The sequence below is a fragment of the Bicyclus anynana genome, chromosome 3 (assembly GCF_947172395.1).
Source record: "Bicyclus anynana chromosome 3, ilBicAnyn1.1, whole genome shotgun sequence".
Classification (NCBI taxonomy): domain Eukaryota; kingdom Metazoa; phylum Arthropoda; class Insecta; order Lepidoptera; family Nymphalidae; genus Bicyclus; species Bicyclus anynana.
This window is the reverse complement of record NC_069085.1, coordinates 13,022,739-13,040,259: the sequence shown is the minus strand read 5'-3', so window position 1 is coordinate 13,040,259 and position 17,521 is coordinate 13,022,739. Positions and strand designations below refer to the sequence as shown.

The following is a 17,521-nucleotide window of genomic DNA, read 5'->3' as shown; positions in this document are numbered from 1 at the left end:
TACTGAAGAAAGTTTAAAAAATACAATATTTACAATTTTATTCCTCGTATTTCTTTATCTAAGGTATAATATATCTGTGGTCTCTGTCTACAGACTACATGCTCAAATAGCTTGAGTTTGAGGCAAAGAGTAGAGTAAGGTTTGAGGTCTTGCTTTTGTCTTTAGCCATGTATTTTGTGTATTTATGATTTAGTGTTAGTCTACTAATCTGTGGTCTAATAAAATGTACTCTGTGGTTACTGGTGACTGGTTTTGACTTGACATTGACAGTAGTATCCAAAGAGTAGAGTAATTGACATTTGATTGTAAAAAAAAATGTTAATTGTAATTTCTTTTTTGTTTGTTTGTTTTTTTTTGTGATTTGTATCGAATTTGTTATCATTTCATAAATTGTAATTATATAGTGGTTTCGGAAAATGTAAAAATTAATATTTGGTGTGCAATGGGAAAGTAATGATTGATTTCAAGTATTTTCTAGACATTTTACATTATCTTTTAGGTTAGAGTGTAATAAATAATTTTTGTTTTATTTAGGCATAAAGAATGGCGAAAAATCGTAAAAAGAGAAAGAAGAAGGAAAGTTAGAACTCAAAAGGCAAAAGAAAGAGGCGAGTACTTACAGTAACAATGGTTATCATAGAGTAATTATCTATTCGTCTGAGATGGTTATAGTCGATTTATTAAAAGCGCTTAGAGGCCATTGGATCAGCTTCCACCTTCACACAAAAAGTAAAACTATAAGAAATTGTAATGTTATCATCAATATTGTAAATTATATTATTGTATGATTTTTTAAAAAAGAGCAACTGTTGAGTTTCTTGCCGGTTTCTTCTCAGCAGAACCTGCCTTCCGAACCGGTGGTAGTATCTTTACAAATAGTCAACTGACGTGTCAAAAGTCCTTGTAAACGGAGCCTATTTGAAATAAATGATTTTTGATTTTGATATTAAAAAGGGTTAGCTTACTTAACACGCTGATGGACAGTAAAACTTTATTTTTACTATTCATGTGTCCTAAACAACATCTTTTTATATCCAGGCTGCTACAGCAAATGTTAATAAATATTGCTGCCATATACATTTCAGATTTCAAACTTTTTAATTCTGATGACCAAGAACTGCTCAAAGAACAAGAACTTTTAGAGTTGTATGAAATTGAGGAAATTGAAAAACAAAACAATATTGAAAATGAAAAATGGTTGCAAGCAGAAGTAATAGCGATGGAACAATGGAAGAAAATTGTAATGAAAAGAGAGATGTTACGACAAAAACATATTGAACAGCAAGCTAAACTGAAACTTGTAAGTTATACAATTTTTACAGTAGTGAAACTCTACAGGCAGATTTGCAAAAATAAAACATTTCAATTTTAAAATTAAATGTTTTTTTTTTATAATGGCAGATATGAGAATATGTTGCAACTTGCAAGTATTTTTCACTCTCCTACTTTATTTTTTTTATATTTATATGGCAGAATTACGTTTGTCATATTATACAATGATCAATAGCTCATTTTCAAATTAAAGGAATGGGAAATGGAGAAAGAAAAACTTGAAAAAGAGAAGGAGAGATTAAAGAAGATAGAAGAAGAAAACAGACAACGACAGGAAACATTTATGAACAATCTAGAAAAGTTCATAAATGGAGATTCATCAAAGTTACCTGAAGAATTGGCTGTTTTGTATGAAACAAAACCTGAATGTGATGTATGTCCATTTTTTGTGAAGACTGGTTGTTGCCGCTTTGGTGATGAATGCTCTAGAAATCATAAATACCCAGGCATAAGTAAAGTAAGTTGACCATATTTAAATGGCAAAGTGAACACTGTTTTTAAATGTTACTGTTTTTAAATAATATTAGTAAATGTAATTTTATAATGACCATGATAAAGATGACCATGATAAAGGTTTAAATAGTAAATTGATTTAGACCAAAGTAAAATTTGATAAAAACACAAACATACAGTACTCATTTCTATAGATGTAGTTTCTCCAAATGAAATGTCAGCAGATGGATAGCCCGATATTAATCCAAAACCTTAGTTTAGGCTCATTTAAATAAGTGAGATTAATATATGATGTTCTAAGCATTATTCTGCCCTTTCTACTCTGAACTTGGTTAATCCGTTTTAAGAAAAAGATAGTTAATCTTTCAATAAAAGTAAGAGTTTTTAGCAATTTATTAACTGAACAATTTTTTCCAGGTTTTACTTGCAGAAAATATGTTTGGTCATTTTGGATTAGAGAATGCCAACTCTAATGAATATGATACTGATATAATGTTGGAATATGAAGATAGTGATACTTATAAAGACTTCAAAAATTTCTTCTATGACATACTACCAGAATTTCAAAAGTTTGGTAAAGTTGTTCAATTAAAGGTGAGTTAATGGTAGGAACAATTCACAGTGTCAACATTTCTGTAATGTATCCTTTACAATAAAATGAATTTTATATAAATCACAAAGTTTCAACATTAAGTGTTGTTGAGCCAACAACTAAAAAGACTGCATCAGCATTAGAGTGATTCCCAGTGCACTCCATAGATGCAAAGATGCACTGCCTAGTGCTTATCCTGAGTACACATTATGGAACTGGAATGCAGAAGAAATTTTCCAAGTGCTTTGTATGTTACAGTGCCTACCTTAGTCAAAAACCTTGTGCACGTATCTGAGTGAGCCATTAGTCTAATGGATATACATTGCACACATTAGGTTTTAGGCATAACAGGTAATAAAACTATGGATATCTGAAAAAAATGCAATACAGCATTTTTATCTATCTAATCCAAACTTAATATGTAAAATATTAAGTTTGGATTAGATAGATTGAATAGATATATATAAAGCTGTTGCTGTTGATATTAAACATTTTCTATTGTCTTAACTCAAAATTCATACAATTAAAATATGCAGAGTACATAATAAGTAGTACATTAACATAATCTACTTTATGTACATCAACAATTTATATGAAGAGTATATAAATGGATCTATTATTCTGAGGTTTGTATTACAATTACAATCTATATACATTCTGAATGGTATTGAATACTGTCCCTGTTAATCCACTATAAGGTACAAAATTTTGTAGTCCTATTACATACATAATATATATATGTATATGATGAAATCAGCTATCCCTATTAGTACCCATAATATTTTGGGCTAGATAGTGATATATGTATTGTCCATATACATATATTTATTTATTACAAGAGGAAGACTAAAATGAATGAATGTATTGATTATATTGTCATATATATTATAGGTATGCAATAACTTTGAGAAGCATCTGCGTGGGAACACATATATAGAGTATGCAGATATTCACAGTGCTGTGGCAGCTTATCGTGCTCTCCACACAAGGTGGTATGGTGGCAAGCAGCTTTCACTGCAATTCTGTCAGATTATGTCATGGAACAATGCTATTTGTGGTATGTTACTTATAATTATTCAAACTGAACTACTTACATCAATGCAATAATATCAAGTTTGGTATGTCCATCTAGATTATGTTTACTTCTAAATTGGGAAATAATTTAATTGGAGATTAAATTGACACTCCCAAGTATATTCAAATTCAATGACAAAAAATTATGTTGGATGTTAAGGCACAGGAAGGGCTTTGTCACAAAGTTTTGTTTGTTTTTTAACCAACTTCCAAAAAGGAGGAGGTTCTACGTTCGGCTGTATGTAGGTTTTTTTTTTTTTTTTTATGTATGTCCAGCGATAATTCCGTCATTTATAGGCCGATTTTAAAAATTCTTTTTTTGTTTTAAAGGGTTTAATTCCATGGTGGTCCCATTTTTTTCATGTCAGGATCTGATGATGGCATCCTGGAGAAATCGAGGGGAACTTTCGAAAATTGTAGAGACGGCAAGTGCGTTTGTTAGTGTTTCCATAAGGTATTTTGAACCACTACAATTTTATGAAGGTCTGATGATGGAGCCGAAGGCGAGTGAAGAGTACTCCTCGACGGTTCACAGTAGCTACCTTGTGTTTGGACTTGATAAATTTGTATTGATGAGATCTTTCCACCTAGATGGGTTGTGACTGTATTAAGGGTCTGGTGATGAAGACGAAGGCCAGTGAAGAGAACTCCTCGGCGGTTCACAGTATCTACCTTGTGTTTGGACTTGATAAATTTGTATTGATGAGAACATTCCACCTAGATGGTTTGTGATTGTATTAGGGGTCTAGTGATGAAGACGAAGGACAGTGAAGGGAACTCCTCGACAGTTTACAGTAGCTACCTTGTGTTTGGACTTGATAAATTTGTATTGATGAGAACATTCCACCTAAATGGTTTGTGACTGTATTAGGGGTCTGGTGATGAAGACGAAGGAGAGTGAAGAGAACTCCTCGACGGTTCACAGTAGCTACCTTGTGTTTGGACTTGATAAATTAGTATTGATGAGAACTTTCCACCTAGATGGGTTGTCACTGTATTAAGGGTCTAGTGATGAAGGCGAAGGATATAAAAGTATATATACGAGTGGATATAAAAGGGGAGTGAAATTTTGTAAATGAGTTAAGGTAGTATTCTCAAAATTGGGGGTTGTAGGATTTAGGTACTTATCATAAAAAATAACGTTTCAGCTAATTGCTTATAAATTTTTGTTCACACTCCGTAGGTATGCTAACACTAAAAATGAAAAAATAAAAATTTTAATAAAAAAAATTCAACCGACTTCCAACTCAAAAATAACCTAAACTAAAAACAAAAAATAACATCTTACCTATGTGCTACCTTCTGATCAGTTTGAAGGCGGTGCCAATCCAGTGTTTCAATTAAAGCCGTTTCTGAAAGAACTACAGAAATTACGTAATTTAAACGGCTTGAATTGAAACATCATTGGCTTGGCACCGCCTCCAAACTGATCAGAAGGTAGCAGATAGGTAAGATGTTATTTTTTGCTTTTTAGTTTAGGTTATTTTTGAGTTGGAAGTCGGTTGAATTTTTTTTATTAAAATTTTTATTTATACCTGCTATTTGCCAAATACAGTATAAACTGGCTATAACACATCACTTGAATCATGGATGCTGCCTTATATTTTGACAATAATTAGTTTACAAGTTTCAAAAGTGCTGTTTTGGATGACCCTCCACTGGTTGGATCACATCCGACTATTTGAAATCTAGACTATGGTGTATAAAAGTACCTAGACTATAATCTGTGTCCAAGATGACTATCAAATTAGTATGAAAATACAAGCAAAGTTATGCAATTTGATTTTCAATAAATTCCTCAATGTTTTGTTTAAAGGCCTCTGTCACTCAGCACAGTTGGGAATGCCTTAGTTTACAATGTCGATGATCCAGATTACATTTTATATTTTCTGACTTGGCTCAGTTCAAAAAAACCTACTGCTTAGAGACATGCAAGACATAATAATCAATGGTTAACTTGGTTTTGGTGTGAAAATCAAATATCTGCTTATAGGACTGCAGTCTCGTCGGCGCTGTCCTAAAGGTCGCACATGTAACTTCCTACATGTGTTCAGAAATCCCATGAAGCTGTCCTATGATGAGACTCGTCAAACTGAAAGGTAACAAACCATAAATTAATAAACACCTGAATTGGAATTATAAATTAAATCTGTTGTATTGCATTGTAAATTAAATCTTGAACGTGCAACACATTCTCTGGTGACAGAAAGTATCTGTAGGGAATTCTTTTTATCTATATTTCTGGGAAATGAGTGAATTAAAAAAAAAATCACTCCGCCAATATCAACTATAGAGAAGTTAGTATTTGACGTCTAAAACTGTTCTGTTAGAGGTACCGAAAAAAGTTAATATTGCATGTGTCAGTCAATCAATAGGCTTTTTCTTCTGAAATAAAAAACTGGCAACTCTTAAAGGATATTTTTCCAAGGTAGCGTGCTGTATTACCATATAAAATAAAGATCGTATAGACAGTTTTTGTCAATTAAATGGATGTTTTATGTTTTAGAAAAGAACGAACACCGCGATCCTGGCGTTGGTCAGAATCACCAGAAAGGACTCCAAAAAATGTTTCCCCAAAACGCTCATCACCCAAACGCACAGACAGAGACAAAGAACGATACTATAGGCATAGGGACAGAAGAAGACATGAACATTCGCACCATTCAAGATCTCGTCGCGAAAGATTTTAATGAAATAAAATTATGCTTAATACGAATATGTGTATTGACATAAAAAATTAACACCCTAATCCCGCCAAACCGCATTGGAGCTGCGTGGTGGGTCTAAGCTGCATATTCATATGCATATATAAGTAGGGAGGCCTGGCCCTGTAGTTAGGTGTTAAAATATGCTGATAATTAGGATATTTACATGTTTATTAAATGCGACACTCATTCATTCAGATCATTTAGTTACCTTTTCACGGCTAAACTACTGAATTGATTTTGATGAATTTCTTTTTTCTGAAGACTGGAGTTACAATTCTATGAGATAAAGTCTAGCTAATGAAGGTAGAGACTGAAATCGCCCGCCACTACCACCAATCTCACCTACTCGACTAAATTTTTGGTGTTCGGACTCGACTCGACTAAACTGCTAAAGTAGTCGGAACAAGCATAGTGCCTAGTTCGGACTACTTTAGTATTTAAGTCGAGTACGAATTTTTTTTTTTGATTTACCGCAAAAAATTGTTTGTCTATACTAATATTATAAAGAGGTAAAGTTTGTAAGTTTGTAAGTTTGTAACAATTTTTTGAAATGGGGTAATCTTCGGAACTACTGGACCGATTTTAAAAATTCTTTCACCAGTAGAATGCTACGTTATCGGGGAGTGCTATAGGCTATATTTTATATTTCTATCATATATAACTACTGAGATATCGCGGGTTTTCTCTTACAGGTCAGACCGAAATACTTACTTATTCGCATGCGCTGCCTCAACCATTGCGCATAACTGAAATAAATGTATGGAGGCTTTTTGAACCTTTAAAAGTTCTACAAAAAAGTCCGCGACACCATATATCTATCTTTTATATTTTAGCAGATATAGTACCTTTAGTACTTTAATAAATTATTTAAATTTTAAACTAAGGTTTACGTCATTATTTACAGAACTAAACTTAAAATCCTTATCAAAATAAATGATTTAATAATCACAAGGATATTATAGAGATAAGATTTGCCCTTTACAGTATGTTAATTAGTTATATAGTTTCGGAGATAATACAAAATTTCTGAAAGTCGCAGAAATGCCGCTATATGACGCCCCGCGGTTTCAATTACGTGGTTCCCGTCCCCGTATGAATATGAGGACCAAACATAGCCTATGACACTCGCAAATAATGTAGCTTTCTATTGGTAAGAGAATTTTCCAAATCGGTCCAGTAGATCCAGAGATTACCCCCGACAACCACACAAACTTTACCTCTTTATAGTATTAGCATAGAAGTCGCTTGGGAAATTATAGTCTTTTGGTCATTGCACCACGCACAAAAGGCTGGACCAATTTTCCTGAGGGTAGGGATAGGATAGAGGTAGGGAAGGGGTAGGATAGAGGTAGGGTAGGGGTAATTTAGGGAAAGTGTAGTGTAGGGTAGGGGCAAGGTAGAGGTAGGGGAAGGATATGGAACGTATAGGGTAGGGGAGGAGTAGGATAGGGGTAGGGTACGGGTAGGGTAGGGATAAGGTAGGGGTAGGGAAGGGTTAGCGGTACGGTCGGAGTAAGGTAGGGGTAGGGTAGGGGTAGATTAGTTGTAGGGTAGGATAGGGTATGGATAGGATACGGGTAGGGTTAGCGTAGGGTAAGGTGGGGGGAAGGAAGGGTAAGCATTAGCGGTAGGGTAGGAGTAAAGTAGGGGTAGGGTAGGGTAGGGTTGGGTAGGTTTACGAGCAGGGTAAGGTAGAGGTAGAGAAGTTTACATCAATTTTTATTTATTTATTTATTTAATACACTTTATTTGTACACCACAAAAATAAAAGAAAACAAGCAAAACAGAAACACAAGAAAAAGTAGAATACAAAAGGCGGCCTTATCGCTTAGTAGCGATCTCTTCCAGGCAACCTTAGGCTTAGGAACTTATTAGGACAACTGTAGGTGGTGTGTACGTAATAATATTGTACATATACATACATACAAATAACTACACACTAATACATAAACCATAATACACAAATTATATAATAATTATAAATATCATAAAATAAACTAATATATAAATATATCATTATGTCGTATGATAAATATTCTAATAAAATAAAATATGTAACTAGTGACTAAGATAATATGTCTTAACGGATTTTTTAAACATATCAAAGGATTTGGATTTCCGAATGTCGACTGGGAGTGCATTCCATAGCTTAATAGCACGAACAACAAATGAACACTTATAAAATTTACTCCTATGGAAAGGCATACACAGAGTAAGAGCACGACATGTTCTTAGCTCTGATTGCACTCCCAGAAATGTGAATTTCTCCTTAAGATAAGGAGGATATTTTGGATTAAAGAGCACACAGTACAGAAGAGAAAGTACATGCAGATCCCGGCGACGGCGAATAGGAAGCCACTTGAGTTTCTGACGAAATTCAGATATATGGTCATATTTGCGAAGGCTAAATATAAACCGAATTGCAACATTTTGAAGTCGCTCAAGTTTATTAAGATAGTCCTCAGTCAAACTGGGATAGCTTGCGTCCGCATAATCGAGAACAGAGAGTAGGAGAGAATTTGCTAACATAACTTTGGTAGGAATTGGAAGAAGAGAACGTAGGCGTCGTAACGAACTCAACGTCGCAAACGTCCTCCTACTCAACTCCTTGATATGCATGCACCACGATAATTCCTTGTCCATAACAACTCCAAGGTTTTTAACCGAATCACAATACGGTATCATGACACCGTTGTAAATAATAGGTGGTACGTCGCCCCAAACAACTCTTGAGATTAGACTAGGACTGCCAATAATAATTGTTTTTGATTTAATAGGGTTAACCTTAAGCCCATACTGTTTGCTCCATACTGAAATTGCATTTAGATCTTTATTAATAGCAGACACAGCATAGCCAAGGTTCTCAAGAGTTGACGAGCGATATATTTGCACATCATCTGCATACATATGGTAGAGAGAAGTGAAACATTGAGTGATAGAATTAATGAATATGGAAAAGAGTAAAGGAGATAACACGCCACCCTGAGGTACCCCGGCCGAAACATCACACCAAGATGAGAAAGAATCGTGAACGCGAATACGCTGTTTACGGCCATTGAGGTAACTCCGAAACCAGTCAACCACCGATGGAGATATGTTAAGAGAGCATAATAAACCCAACAAAATGTCATAGTCAACAGTGTTAAAAGCATTACTAAAATCTAGCAGAACTAAGACTGTGAGTTGTCTATTATCCATCGCCCAGCGGATATCATCAGTAACTTTTGCTAAAGCTGTGACCGTACTATGACCAGGGCGAAAACCGGATTGAAAGGGACTTAGAATGGAATGCTTGCTAAGAAAAAGACTCAACTGTCGGAAAACCAATTTTTCAAGGACTTTTGACAGAAAAGGCAAAATTGAAATAGGTCGAAAGTCTGAGAAGGAATTAGGGGTAATTTTTTTAGGTAATGGAATAATTTGAGCACTCTTCCATGCCTCAGGAAATTTACTGGAGTGGATGGAATAATTTAGGATATGGGTAAGAACTGGGATAACAATATCAATGATGGGAATGATCATATTACGGCTCACGTCATCAGAACCGACAGCATTTGAGACGATCGATAAAATGCTCTTCTTAACATCACATTCAGTGAAAGACTCAAAGAAAAAGGGTAAATGATTAGGAGTTGAAGCAGAAGAAAGAATGTTAAGTGTACGTTCTTTATCAATACTATCAATCGTATCGGAAGTAGCAAAATGTTTATTCAGATGTTCGATATCAATATTGATAGGATTATTAGGGGAAGATTTACCAACTCCAAGAGATTCTAGAAATTTCCAAGTTTTGGCAGAATTGCCATTTTCTACTGATTTAAAAATGTGGCGTCGTTGTGCATCTCTACATAATGTATTACAGCGATTCCGAGCCTTATGATATTTAAGACGATTCGCTTCAGAGTCAGTTGTTTTATATTTATATTTTGCAGAATTCTTTTTGTTCATATAAATTTTTATATCATCAGAAAGCCAAGGAGCAGGTAGGTGTTTCATTTTAATCGGCCTTACCGGAGCATGCACGTCATAGAGCTGAGTTATTAGGGTATTAAATAAGTCTACCTTGCAATCAACTGAATCTGCATCTGCAATAACAGACCAATCCAAATTCGTAGCATCATCACAAAGGCGATTTTTATCAATTCCAGCAAAGTTACGCTGCAGAAGTATTCTCGATTTTGCCTTAGGAGGACGTAATTTATAGGAAAGATAAATCAAATCATGATACGAAAATGCTTCAGCTGGACATTGACCATGCTTGAAGACGAAATCAGGAGAAGACACAATAATAAGGTCAAGAAGAGATGGAGTACAACCAGGAGAATAATGTGTAGCAGTAAGTGGCAGGACAGATAAACTACATGATTCAACTGCAGTCATTAACTTCTTACTGCGATAGTCATCTTTAATTAGGCATGTATTTAAATCCCCCAGAATTATGCTGTGACTATACAAGGGGACTACTTGTTCCAGTAAAGTTTCAAATGAGTAAAAGTAATTAGAAACAGATGGTGGACAATAGAACACGCCAAGAAGAATTTTTGTTTGCGATAGGACAACTTCTAGCAGCAGGTGCTCAGCCGCATCAGGTGAAGGAGGTTGTGGAGACGAATCAACGATAGAGAAAGAAATATAAGACCGCAAGTAGATCGCCACTCCACCACCACCCTTACCCACGCGGTCATTGCGTATAAGCCTAAAACCCGGCAACGAGTAGGACGTTGATGGTAAACAAGATTTAAGCCACGATTCTGAAACAAGAATGGCATGAATATTACGGGAATCAAAAGACGCAAGCATATCAGAATAATGAGCCGGGATACTTTGTGCATTAATGTGGATAACATTAAAGTTTTTCTGGCAATCCGAGAAGTGAGAATCAAGGGTTTCATCGAGTGGAAGGAAAGATGTACTGTGGAAACTATTATCACTAGACGACATTCTTTTTACGCGGACGAAGTCGCGGGCGTCCGCTAGTACTCTATAAAATACTAAAGTAATCCGATCTCAGGCTTATGCGTACATTAATTTCAACTATGCTGTAATATAACTATGGTAGGTACGATAAAATATTTCTGAGTTCGATGCAAGGTAAAAATACAGAATATTTTTTTTTTTGTTTTTTCAACTATTTTAAAAGTAAGTAAGGTAAACCTCTAAGAAAAAACAATTTAATCAAAAATCGCCATTTTAAAATTGACGCTGATTTTTAACCGACTTCCAAAAAGGAGGAGGTTCTACGTTCGGCTGTATGAATGTTTTTTTTTTTTTATGTATGTCCAGCGATAATTCCGTCAATTATGGACCGATTTTGAAAATTCTTTTTTTGTTTTGTAGGGTTTACTTCCAGGGTGGTCCCATTTTTTTCATGTCAGGATCTGATGATGGCATCCTGGAGAAATTGAGGGGAACTTTCGAAAGTTGTAGAGACGGCTAGTACGTTTGTTAATGTTTCCATAAGGTATTTTAAACCACTACAACTTTATGAAGGTTTGGAGTTGGTCTGATGATGGAGCCGAAACACAGACGATGGAACTCGTCAAGGATTTACAGTAGTCACCTTTTGTTTGGGCTTGATTAATTTGTATTGATGAGTACGTTCCACCTATATGGGTTGTGACTGTATTAAGGGTCTGGTGATGAAGACGAGGGACAGTGACGAGAACTCCTCGACGGTTCACAGTAGCTACCTTGTGTTTGGACTTGATAAATTTGTATTGATGAGAACTTTCCACCTAGATGGATAGCGACTGTATTAAGGGTCTGGTGATAAAGACGAAGCACAGTAAAGAGAACTCCTCGACGGCTCACAGTAGCTACCTTGTGTTTGGACTTGATAATTTTGTATTGATAAGAACTTTCCACTTAGATAGGTTGTGACTGTATACACGCAGTGGGTATGCTAACACTAAAAATAAAAAAATGAAAATTTTAGTAAAAAAAATTCAACCTACTTCCAACTCAAAAAATAACTTTAACTAAAAAGCAAAAAATAACATCCTACCTATGTGCTACCTTCTGATCAGTTTGAAGGCGGTGCCAAGCCAGTGTTGTGTTTTAATTAAAGCTGTTTCTGGAATAACCACAGATTTTTTGTAGTTTAAACGTATTTAATTAAAACATCACTGGCTGGCACCGCCTTCAAACTGATCAGAAGGTAGCACATAGGTAGGATGTTATTTTTTGCTTTTTAGTTAAAGTTATTTTTTGAGTTGGAAGTCGGTTGAATTTTTTTTACTAAAATTTTTATAATTCAAACATATTTCGTATGCGGAAATAATGTCGTTTTCGTGTATGTAGACCAAAGATGTAGATTCACTTCCTTTCCTGGGAGTTTACTGTTTATTATAATCTTTGATCCGTTTTTAATGTCATATGTCAATGTCAAGTCAAAATCAAAATATTATTTTTCTATGTGTAATCAATTTTAATTACTTATGATCTCCAAATTATAACCTAATTCCAAAGGAAATAAATAATCACTATAATTAATTAATTATACGTTAGTAATTCCATAAAATACTACGCTACGCGTACGCTGTACATTGCTCAGCTACTAAACTAACTAACAACATGATTGATGGAAGTTGGAACAATTCTAAATTAAGTGCACTAAGAAATAATTCAGTATAGTCCTTACTCCACTGATAAATATCGTTAATCCTAGTCGTATCAATTTACATGTAAATATGGCTATCAGGAACATAATATCAGTGCTGTTATCTAAGACTTCACAGTTTGCTTACTCAAGAATATATTTTGGTGCATGTAAAATAGTAAGAGAGGCCGGAAACTCCAATTCTGAACTATGTAGCCATTTTTTGGTTTTTCCGGTTAGGCCAATATCAAAATTTGCATCCAACATTAAAAAAGAAAAAGGTATAATTGTTTATAAAGAATTAGCAAATAAGTTCTCAAACACTTAAGTATGCTCTGTATGATTTTTTACAGTAAATGATGATGCTTCCAAAATTAGAATAATTAAAGATCTTAATTTTCAATCTGATGATGATGCTCTACCATTTTATGTATTACCCATCAAGACTTTATTGCAAATTTACAAGATAACTAAGAAAGATGAAGAATGTGGTTACTGTAAAAACAGATTGTATTACATTGCAGAAAAAATCAAAGTAAGGATTACAACATTGTTTAAGTCAATTACATATAAGTGCCTGAATTAACTAAAGAATATTAATTGTATTTTTCAGTGTCCTCCCAATGTCCTTAGCCAACATATTGCTAAACGAACCTTCGTTTACAACTTAACGTTTGACTGGCTTGAAAGTTCTTTGAATGCTCTACTAGGTAAGGACTACTTTTGTACAAACAAAATAATTTGCAGTTTGACACCTTTTGTCACAGATTAAAGACCAATAGGCAGATAGACCCATGTAACACGAAAGTGTTGTGGCTGTTACAAAATTTAAAAACTTATACATTCTGGAGTCAGTACAACACAAAGAGTTGTATCAGTAATTTTCAATATTATTATAAAAATAAGTTGCCTTGTGTTTTTAAATATTTTTTTATTTTATGGGTTTCACCTGTGTCACCAAGCTCCTTGTAAACTCATTCTGGATCATTCTTTATTTCTTGCCTTTGGTTTAGTTTTATAATATTTTAGATATGGGTGTGTCTGGTGACCGTATACTGAGAGATTTGTGGGTGCTTAAATATCATCACAAAACTATACAAGAAAGGCTGCAGAGAGTTAGAAGATCAGGAGTTGATAATCTTTGTCCTTGGATGGTTAGATGTTCTGAAGATACACTGAGCAGGTAATCCTTTCCTTGGGTTACTTCAAACAATAAATACCTGATATATACTTATATATATTTGATTATTCATAGGTATTCCAATGGATAGTAATCATGAATGTTTCATAGCCATATAATGGCTCTTTTTTTTCCAAGAAATTAAGTAGGGCAGAGATCGAGTAGTGCCCTACACTACTCTACCCTTAGGGATAGGAAAGAACACACACGTCAAAGCAAAGCTTGACTGGGTCCGCTAGTAATTAATAAATTAATACTATGCATGTCAACCTCCTCTGTGGTGTGCCTAAGCCCTAGATTCTGGCAATAAAAAGATTAAACTCTACAACTGCTGTAAATTACTTGTTAGTACAAATATATCTGCAAATTCCTGCATATAAAATAATGATTAATGTTGAAACCTATTTTAGGTCAATTCAAATATGCCAAGAAACTAAATCTATCCTTGGCGAAAACAAGGATACCAAAAAATATCTTGCAAATCGATTAAACCTCTCTCCAGATATTATTGAGGATATGTTCATCAAAGTTCCAGCTTTGAAAACCACCCGAGCTGCCAAGGTACCTATTCAACTATTTTATATGTATATCAGGTAATAAAAGGGTTTAAAGTCTTACAAACTATTTAGGTACATACTTTATTATCTGGTTAGTCAAACTAACTTATTGGTTTCAATGTTTCAATTATTTTTTTGATAGATAAAATAATGTAATATTTGTTTTTTGTCTATATGTGGTTAAAAATATTCAACAAACTTGTGGGAATGGACAATTAGATAGTCCACTGTATGGTTTATATTATTATCTATGTATGATAATTGAATACTTATGCCCTTTACTTTCAAATAAACTTCTTTTAAGTGATTATATTTTGTTACAGGTGAAAAACTTCCTAGACTTCTTGTTGGAACAGGGCTTTAGCCTAGAAGATATTACAAATAAGGCAAGGATACTTGCATCATCTCAAAATACTGTAAAACAAAGACTAGAAAAGTTAAGAGCTTTGGGTTTATGTAAAATTAATTTGAATGTATTGTGTAGAAGTAGAAAAGGTTTCCAAAAATATTGTGAATCTATAGAGAATATAGGGAAATCATAGTTAATAATATACTTATTTACAATATTATTTAATAAAGTTTATATTATATGTTGTGTTTTAGTCATTTCAGGTAGCATTTTATATTAAATTGTTCCTGCACCCATAGATCATAACTGCACCTGCTGGTGTAATTTCAAGGGTTATTATTATCGGAACTTGTAAATAAAATATCTTGCTGCAAATAAAACAAAATTTATTTTTAATTTAAATATAATCATAAACCAATGCAGTTACATGCACCTGTGGTAGTGGAATGAATTACATTAATGAAAAACCTTTACTAATATTATTACTGAATCCTCAACATTATACAATAAAAAATCAATATATATTTTGTAAAATAATATACACAATAGATAAGGCAAATTTATTGCAATGGTGTGATTCTAAGACTATATCTGATCTTGACATTTGATTGCCACTAACCAGATAATAATTATTAGTTAATTGGAACAACTCTACACTATTCCGCAAATTAAGTGTCATATTTTTTGTAAATATTAACTACCTAAAGTTCATAATAAAATTATATAATGTGAGGTCTGAGTACAAATCCCAAAATGAGGATTTAATACGTTATTACACTACTGGTGGGCACATTGTACGCCTGGTCCAGCATGCATGTGCTCATCATCATCACTGGCATATGCTTCTTCCCTGCCCCGGCTTCTCTCACTGGCAGTGTACTCCATCATGTTGACTTCTTCCACATCCTCACCGGTAGGCATGACAAACACTGGTCTAGGAGGTAATATACTTTCAATTTTCTTCAACTCCTCTTCATTTGCGAAATGATTTTCAGGGAAAGTTACTTCAAATTTGATGTAGAGATTACCTTTTTCAAATGGGTTTTTGTGTTGGGGCATGCCCTCACCCTGTATGCCCTTTAAGTCTCCAGGCTTGATCACTTCCCCAGGAGAATGTCTGATGAGTAAATCTCTCCCATCCAAATGTTTCACAACAAACTCAAATCCACACAGAGCCTCAGTCAGTGTAATCTCTCGTTCCATCAATAAATCATCACCAGTCCGTTTAAATAATTCATGTGGTTTTTGTTGTAACACTATTATGACATCACCGGGTTGAGTGTCAGGCTGCTGGTCTCCTTCTCCTCTAAAGGATATTTTTTGATTTTCACGCATACCTTTTTCAACATGCACTTCTAATATCTTAGTTTCGTTTAAAACTTTCTTCCCTTTGCATTTAGGGCATTTATCTTTTTCATTGATAGTTTCACCAAGACCCTGGCAGGTAGGGCAACGGGTTTGGAACTGACGCGTCATGTTGGGCCCTATTTGCTGGTACGACACTTTTAAACCTTGACCGTGACAGTCCCTGCACGACACGACAGCACCCGGTTTACCGCCGACACCTTTACATGGGCCACAGATCACATTTTTACTTAACTGTAGTTTGGCCGTTTTCCCGACATACATGTCTTCTAAAGTCACTTTCAAGGGATGGATAGTATCCTCGCCGCGCGCACGCCCTCGGCCTCTACCACCGCCGCCCATGCCGAAAATATCACCAAAGAAATGGCCGAGAAAGTCATCAGAGGGAAATCCTGCTCCTTGGCCGCCTTCTTGTAATCCTTTAAGTCCAAACTTATCATAGGTTTGCCGTTTTTTTGGATCTGATAAAACTTCATAAGCATAGCTTATTTCTTTGAATCTGTCACCAGCTGCTGGGTTTTTGTCAGGGTGGAATTCTTTTGCCAACTTGTGGTAACTCTGAAATTAAATTAACACATCAAAACTTCCATTGATTTAATGAGTCGAGACAACCATGCTTGACAAAGGAGTTTGAATTCGTGTTCAAAACCAGAGATTATTATAAAGCTTTCTGTTAGCCAACTTACCCTTTTGATTTCGGAATCACTTGCGTTTCGCGAAACGCCTAATATTTCATATAATTTATTATCGGCCATTTTACGATGGTGTAAGGAAATGAGGGAGCAACTTTTGTCGCAGCTGATGGCTGATGCAAAACGAAAAAGAGCGAATTAATATGTCACAGATGATGCAATAGATGTAGATGAATAAAATATTTTCTTCAAAGTAGACAATCAAAACCACAGACGTCAAATAAAGATAAAAACCAATAGTTTATTGAATAGTCTGACCAAAAACTAGGATGATTAAGCCACAACATACAACTAGAAGCATACTAAAAGTATTTTAAGCCTTATGAATAAAAATACTATGAAAAGAAATTATAAGTCAGATCGGGTAGGTATTTTAAACAATGTAAATAAACAAAAACAGCTGACTCAGGGGTGCTCAACATTTTACTACAGCATTATTTACGAATATTGTCATGAAATAAAACTTCCTTTGATAACCAATATTTTTTTTATTCTATATTCCTATATCCTGTTATTTATCTAACAGATAATGTTTCACTTATATTCAGGGTTCCGTAGTCAATAAAGAACCCTTATAGTTTTGTTTTTTATTATGTATAAGCAAGCATAAGGTATCCTCGA

The 17,521-nt window shown here is 34.5% G+C and overlaps 3 protein-coding genes across 3 annotated transcripts; 2 read left to right on the top strand and 1 right to left on the bottom strand.

Moving 5' to 3' along the window:
* The first annotated feature begins 276 nt into the window (after positions 1-276).
* LOC112058249 (U2 small nuclear ribonucleoprotein auxiliary factor 35 kDa subunit-related protein 2) lies at positions 277-6,167 on the top strand. Its single transcript, XM_024098954.2, has 8 exons — positions 277-450; positions 535-608; positions 1,086-1,300; positions 1,526-1,789; positions 2,203-2,379; positions 3,269-3,434; positions 5,445-5,550; positions 5,958-6,167. The coding sequence occupies exons 1-8, from the start codon at positions 443-445 to the stop codon at positions 6,139-6,141; spliced, it is 1,194 nt and encodes a 397-aa protein (XP_023954722.2). The 5' UTR covers positions 277-442; the 3' UTR covers positions 6,142-6,167.
* Positions 6,168-12,529: 6,362 nt separating this feature from the next.
* LOC112058248 (transcription termination factor, mitochondrial) lies at positions 12,530-15,084 on the top strand. The gene is made up of 6 exons (XM_024098953.2): positions 12,530-13,038; positions 13,111-13,292; positions 13,371-13,467; positions 13,787-13,940; positions 14,348-14,498; positions 14,818-15,084. The coding sequence occupies exons 1-6, from the start codon at positions 12,849-12,851 to the stop codon at positions 15,034-15,036; spliced, it is 993 nt and encodes a 330-aa protein (XP_023954721.2). The 5' UTR covers positions 12,530-12,848; the 3' UTR covers positions 15,037-15,084.
* A 128-nt stretch (positions 15,085-15,212) lies between these two features.
* Positions 15,213-17,062, bottom strand: LOC112058247 (dnaJ homolog subfamily A member 2). The gene is made up of 2 exons (XM_024098952.2): positions 16,895-17,062; positions 15,213-16,766 (listed from the first exon to the last, which is right to left on the bottom strand). Exons 1-2 carry the CDS (start codon positions 16,961-16,963, stop codon positions 15,621-15,623), a joined length of 1,215 nt encoding a protein of 404 aa, XP_023954720.2. The 5' UTR covers positions 16,964-17,062; the 3' UTR covers positions 15,213-15,620.
* Between the last annotated feature and the right edge of the window lie 459 nt (positions 17,063-17,521).

Bases quoted from the DNA above. Each gene is read 5' to 3' on its own strand.
- LOC112058249 (XM_024098954.2), top strand. The intron at 3,435-5,444 runs GTATGTTACTTA...ATCTGCTTATAG, and splicing joins ATGGAACAATGCTATTTGTG to GACTGCAGTCTCGTCGGCGC. The intron at 5,551-5,957 runs GTAACAAACCAT...TTTATGTTTTAG, and splicing joins GAGACTCGTCAAACTGAAAG to AAAAGAACGAACACCGCGAT.
- LOC112058248 (XM_024098953.2), top strand. From the start codon at position 12,849: ATGGCTATCAGGAACATAATATCAGTGCTGTTATCTAAGACTTCACAG. The intron at 13,039-13,110 runs GTATAATTGTTT...GATTTTTTACAG, and splicing joins CAACATTAAAAAAGAAAAAG to TAAATGATGATGCTTCCAAA. The intron at 14,499-14,817 runs GTACCTATTCAA...ATTTTGTTACAG, and splicing joins AAACCACCCGAGCTGCCAAG to GTGAAAAACTTCCTAGACTT.
- LOC112058247 (XM_024098952.2), bottom strand. From the start codon at position 16,963: ATGGCCGATAATAAATTATATGAAATATTAGGCGTTTCGCGAAACGCA. The intron at 16,767-16,894 runs GTAAGTTGGCTA...ATTTAATTTCAG, and splicing joins GTGATTCCGAAATCAAAAGG to AGTTACCACAAGTTGGCAAA.